Source organism: Vicugna pacos, chromosome 4 (assembly GCF_048564905.1).
Source record: "Vicugna pacos chromosome 4, VicPac4, whole genome shotgun sequence".
NCBI classification, from domain to species: domain Eukaryota; kingdom Metazoa; phylum Chordata; class Mammalia; order Artiodactyla; family Camelidae; genus Vicugna; species Vicugna pacos.
The window spans coordinates 31,480,582-31,486,581 of record NC_132990.1 but is presented as its reverse complement, the minus strand read 5'-3'; the positions used below and the strand labels follow the sequence as shown (position 1 = coordinate 31,486,581).

At 47.1% G+C, this 6,000-nt stretch overlaps 1 protein-coding gene across 2 annotated transcripts in view; it reads left to right on the top strand.

Moving 5' to 3' along the window:
• Positions 1-1,177: 1,177 nt before the first annotated feature.
• UHRF2 (ubiquitin like with PHD and ring finger domains 2) overlaps positions 1,178-6,000 on the top strand; it is a 78,763-nt gene continuing 73,940 nt past the window's right edge. The window contains exon 1 of one of the 2 annotated variants that reach the window (XM_072959472.1): positions 1,178-1,702. In XM_072959472.1, the coding sequence (XP_072815573.1) occupies positions 1,550-1,702 (153 nt within the window). In that variant the 5' untranslated portion in view covers positions 1,178-1,549. The remainder of the gene's footprint in view (positions 1,703-6,000) is intronic. The other variant, XM_006208155.3, reaches the window with a different exon arrangement.

The following is a 6,000-nucleotide window of genomic DNA, read 5'->3' as shown; positions in this document are numbered from 1 at the left end:
AGAGGATATAAATGAATGTAAAATTTTCAGCAAGAGCAGAGGCTGAAATGTGTGTATATATTCTATTTTTTTGTCCCTCCTGTGTTTAGACCATTTTTTTGATACTACTGAATTTCTCTATACTGCAATTATTTTAAGTGGTTATCGCAAAAATGCTGCTCTACCTTTACGCTAATAATTTGCAGCAGTCTTAATATACACGTTATTGAATTTGACCAATATTAAAGTCTGAATTTTATATAGATATATAATTTTTCTACTTTCATATGCTCTCTTCCCTCTTAAGAAGACATTTTCATTTTAAATGAGCCCACCGTTGGGTATGTTAGGCAATGCTGCTTTGGGCCTATTTCTGAGAATTTTTTCCTAGTAGGCTCTCCGGAGTCCTTTCTTCGGAGGTTTGTAATTTTGCATCCCTTAAAAGCGTTTTCCACGACCCCGCAATCCCTTAGGCCAAAGGCTCACTAATACGGAAGGTCCACAAACGGAAACGTCCAGCTCTGGCGAGCGGCCCTCCGAACGGCGGCACCAACACGTCCGTGGCCCAGGGTCCGATGAGAGCGCAGCGGGCCTGAGAAGACGATCCCAGCATGCCCCGCGGTCGGTAGGCCTAGGGCCGCCACCTGGGCCAAGCGGCGGGAAACGCCAGGAAGCGGGTTTCCGCGCGAAGGCAGCATTCCGACGCGGCGGGAAACGAGTTCGCGAAGCAGAAGGGTCCCCAGGGGCTTCCCGGGTGGCCCGCGCCGCCAGGCCGCGTGGCTGGCGGTATCTGGCTGAGCGCGGTGGAGCGGCATCATTTCCTTACGCGCTTTCTCACAAATTTAGGCCGCGCCAGCCTGCACGCACCTCCCCCCTTTTCATAATCAGACAAGTGCACGTCAGAGTTTCTTATCTTTGGTGTGTTTTTAGACCACAGAAACGAGTCGGCTAGACCTGAGACGTCGCTCGCGCCCGGAGTCGCGATACCACGGCTAAAGCGGTAACCCGCGTGGGCGGCCTTGTAACCGCCAGACACCCGAAGGCTAGAGGGCGTGTCCAGGGTCCAGGTGCAGGCCGAGAGGCAAGTAACGGCTCTTAGCAGCCCCGCCCCTCCGCCCCGCCCTCCCCGCGTCCGCCCATTTTAGTTCCCTCTGGTCTGTAGCCACTTCCCGAGTCCCTTCCTCTTTAAGGCGGAGCCCGGCGTAGATCTCGCGAGATCGGGGTTGGCGCCGTGACCTCCATGTGGGAGCTGGAGCTGTATAAGTAAACACTCGGCGCGGTGCAGACAAGGCTTCCTCCTATTTGTGAGGCGGGGGCTGCGGTAGCAGCCGCGTTTCCGACTGGTTCCGGTTTCCTTCCCTCCTCAGGTCTGCTGGGCGGGCGCGCGGTCTAAGATTCATTGCCGCCTGTCTGGCCCGGCGTGTGGTTGGTCTTCCTCCCTTGTGTGCCCGCTCGCCCGCTAGCCGGGGAAAGCCAGAGCCGCCGGGGAAGCGGCGCGGGCCGGGCGGGGCACGGCGCCCCAAGCGCAGGGGGAGACAAAGCGGGGCCGGACCCTTCTCCCCGCGCCGAAATGTGGATCCAGGTTCGCACCATCGACGGCTCACAGACGCGCACCATTGAGGACGTGTCTCGCAAAGCCACAATTGAGGAGCTGCGCGAGCGGGTGTGGGCGCTATTCGACGTGCGACCGGAGTGCCAGCGCCTCTTCTACCGGGGCAAGCAGGTGAGGCGCGCCTACCGCACCCTTCGGGAAGCCCGAGTCAGGGCAGCGGCGCGCCACCAGGATGCGTGGGCTGGGCGGCGGGAGGGCTTGGTGCACCGCGCGCGCAGAGCGCACCTGGCTCCACTTCGGGTTGGCTGCCTGCGAGGCTCAGAGTGCGGGCCCTGGGCCCGCCGGTGGAGTGCAGCTGGGTCTCCGCCTGCCCCGAGTGCAGGTGGGTCGGAGGTGGGGGCACCCGGAATGCGGAGACCTCGCCTCTCTTCCCAGCGGGGCAGCAACCAGAGGCACAGTCAGCCAGAGCTCCTGGGTTCCCTTGTTTCCCGCGCTTGGTGGGTCCGGGGCCCCAGGAGGGCGGGGAGGGCATCGGGCTGTGGCGGCCATGCCAAAGTGCCGGTGGGAAGGGCCAGCGGCTCGGGCTCCCGGCAGCGCTGACCCGGCTAACGGCTTGTATCGCTTCCGTACCTCTACCACGCTCCCGGCTCACAAATAGAAACTTAGATACTGCCCCCTCCCAGGAACAAGACCCTAAGTCTGCCTTCTCACTGTGGAAGAAATTTGTATACAATAAAGATGCGAAGGGTTTCTAGAACTTCTGGCTCGCTTCCTTCACCTCCTGTTGGAGGATCAAATCTGTCGTGGGGAAGATTAGAGACCTTGGTTGAAGGAGCTCTTGATGTAGCCCGGGACCAGGTTTAAACTGCCAAGTATTAGCCAGGGTGTTTTTCCCACAGTGAAAAGCAGTATAAAAAGCTTGTTTTTCTCTTATTTCTTACCTTCTTGTAGGCCCCTCACTCAAGCTTTTAGCAGAGCAGTTTGGAGCATAGCCAGCAGTACATACTTGAAGGCTGAAAGTGTTTTTGGCGGTGAGGGTGTCTGTGGGCGTCACTGGTGGTTGTATGGTATGGCCGTGGTCTGGCCCATTGATGATTTTTCCCACCCACTAGTCTCTCGTGGTCTGTACCTAGAGGCCTAGACCCATGCTATTTTTCTTATCTTTTTCTTTTCTTTAAAAAAACAAAACAAAACAAAACAAACATTAATCCACTAAAGAAGTTGGCATCCTCCGGTTGATAGACCATAGTCTGGCTCGAATCCTCTGTTTTGAAATAAGTGTAGCTCTCTTTGATTTGATAGAAGTAGTCGTTTTCCTGCAGCCAAAGGGTTTGAAAGGAGTATTATTCTCCCCTTCATAGGCTTACCCTTCGAAAACTGCCCAAAAATTTTAGAGAAACACGATTACACTCTGAGAAAGAAGAGTCAGGGGTTGTTTTACTTTGTTTTTAAATCAGCGATAGCATCTTTGATATATGTTTGCAGCCAATTTTATATTGTTGCTCTAGTGTTTGACTTGTACAAAACAAGTGTTCAATTTAGGTATGAACCTTGCTTTAGAAATAAAGGTATATGTATTAAATACTTTGTAGCTTTATATTGCTGTGCCTCCAGTGGCTGTCTTTTTATTTTTGGGGTCAAAAATCAAAAGCATGTAATCAAATCTTCTGAATTTTATTTTCTAGCTAGGGACAATAGTACATGAATTCCTGGAATACTTTGGTGACTTCACCAGAGATAGAAATGAAGCCTGAAAATGTATTCCTGGGCAACACCCCTACAGTCTAATTGTCAACTGTGCTAAAAAGGAAAATGTGCATCTGGCTGTCTTGAGGGAAAAGTAGGGATTGGGTTAAATTCAAGGCAACAAAGTAGACTTCCAGTAAACCAGGAAGCTATTCCAGGTTCAGAGAAAAACTGCTGAAGGAGAACATCCTTTTGTACTCCTTACCCCAGGACAGTTGATAACTCACCACTTTGATTTCACTAACCAATAAACCAATAGGAATTAGGAATGGACCTTGGGTGCCCCACTGAGTGAGAGAGAAGGAAGACATTGCTCCAGCTGTGTTTACTTCCTTACGAGCTGACAAGTAGCCATGGTGGTGATTATTATCTTTGTTCTTTCCTCTTTGGAGTCTACAGTAGATGGAAAGATTAACGTACCTAAAGCAAGCAACTACTAAATTGGTGTCATAAGGCTGACCTTATCCTATAAAAATGACTATGTTTATTAGAAAAAGGCACCCCTTCCTCAAGATGCCTTATTGCCACATAGTGAAAAATGTCATAAAAAAACCCCCACAAATTGGCAGTCTTCATGATGTAAATGATCCCTCCCATCTTTGTATGCGAGGTCGGCTGCTTTTCCTCTTCTGTATACATCACAATTACTTGTGGATATTTATTATAGATCCTCAGCTCACCCCAGAATTGTAAGTGGTGGAATTTAACAAGACAGCAATGGGAGATTCTGATGAACATCAGAGTTTGAAAATGAATATTGAAGGATGGTCAGCCTCCTACCACTTTCTTACTGTTCAAAGTATGGTCCCAGGATCAGCAGGACTAGCAGCATTAGCTTCACCTGGGAGCCTCACATCAGACCTACTGAAGGAGAATCTGTATTTTAACAAGGTCCCCAGGTGGTCTATATGCAAATTAAATGTGAGTAGCTGTAATTGTGTGATTGACTTCACTTTTTAAGAGTCAAAATGGAGAGAGCAATTCAGGGCTGTAAGTTTGGTTAGAGTAGGGTAACCTCATTTGGATATTCTTCTTTGGGAAGTTGAGTTGGCACCCTGGGGTTTGGAGGTTTTTTTTGTTTTTAAGGAAGAGTTACATTGGTGGATCTCTAAATCTTTTGAGAATCCAGAGTTTTTTCTCCTTTAAAGGATACTCTGCCCTCTTCTTACTCCTTCCCTTATACCACCGTAAGGATTCTCAGATTGTAAATGTGGGACATAAACTAGAGCTGAAGAAAAACTGAGTAGTTGCCTTTTGCCCCTCGACTCTGTTTTTACATGGAATACAAAATAAGTGTTGGCCTATTTAAAGGGACGTGTGTGTGGTGTGTGATGTGACAGATGAACGTTATTAATGCCCTCCACCTGCATCCCTTATCTATAGCCTCTTAGGAATGATTTCCCCCTGCCTTCTCAGCCACTGGAACTTCCTATGCGTTGGTTAACAATCACTGTTTCAGGAAAACTGGGAGGGTACCTGTGAATTAGGGAAGGACTAAATAACCTGGGTTAAAGTGACTGTTAAAGCAAGCATGAAGAATTGAGAAGACGTGATTACATGTTAATGTGGGCGTAACTTCTGTTATAGGGCTTTATGCCTTGATAATGCTTAGTGTTTGACTTAAAAATATTGCTTTTCCTTTAAACCAAGTACTTCTTGAAGCAGCTTGTATTTACTATGATCACGTGGTAGAAACTAGTCAGAGGGACTGCGTATAAGAATGCCCCCAGAGTCCCTCTAACTTGCATCTCAAATATCAGTGGAAAAATGTTTATGGAAATACTTTGAATTTCCCATTATTTCACCATGTTAGCAGCTATCTTCATTTTGGGGCATACCCTACCAGTTAATCTGCATGTTCTGTGCTGCTGGGGATTTTTCCCCTACTTTGAACATGGCATTTTTGTAATTGTCATAATGTGCAACAGCTGTGTGTTTAATCAAAGTGTGCTTTTTCAGTTGTTTCAAAATTAGTGTGGTCTTACTTGAACCAGAGGAAGGCTGTTGAAGAATGTGAAAATAAAGGTGTGAATGTGTAGTTTTTTGCTCCTTGAGTTTTTTCCAGGAGTTAAGGATTAGAAATTTTTGTTTTTTAATCAGATAAGCAGTGTTAACATCCTATCCTGTAAGGTTTATCTGCTTGCTGACTTGGGAGACTCCTTAGGCTTATTTGAAATAAGCATGTTAACTAATCTGTGAGATAAGTTGTAATTTAATTCCCCCACTGGGAAATTTGAATTTCTCAATCCTTTGTTCTATTTAACAATAGTGAACACCTGTAGTGTGCAGGCGTGGGTTTAGTGTGTTCTTGGACCACTTGAATTAAAGTTATTTATCTAGTACATCAGTAAGTTTGTCATTCAAGGACAGACTTTTCATTTTTCCTTTACGGTTGACTTCTCAAATGGCCTTACTGTGTTAGGATTGTGAATGGTGACAGGCATTATATAGAAAGAGGGAAAAATGAACAGTGATTAAATTGGTAATGTTTTGGGGGAAGTGAGAGTTATGATCTTCAAGTTTAGTGAAATGGCCAACTGAATTTTAAAAAGAATTTTATGAAGAAACTAAATGGAAACTTAGTTTCCTAGGGTTTCTGTAACAATACCAAACGCTGGGTGACTTAAGACAAGAAATTTATTGCAATTCTGGAAGCTCTAAGCCCAAAAATCAAGGTGTCAGTAGGGCCATCCTCTCTCTCTAGGGGAGAATCCTTCCTTGCC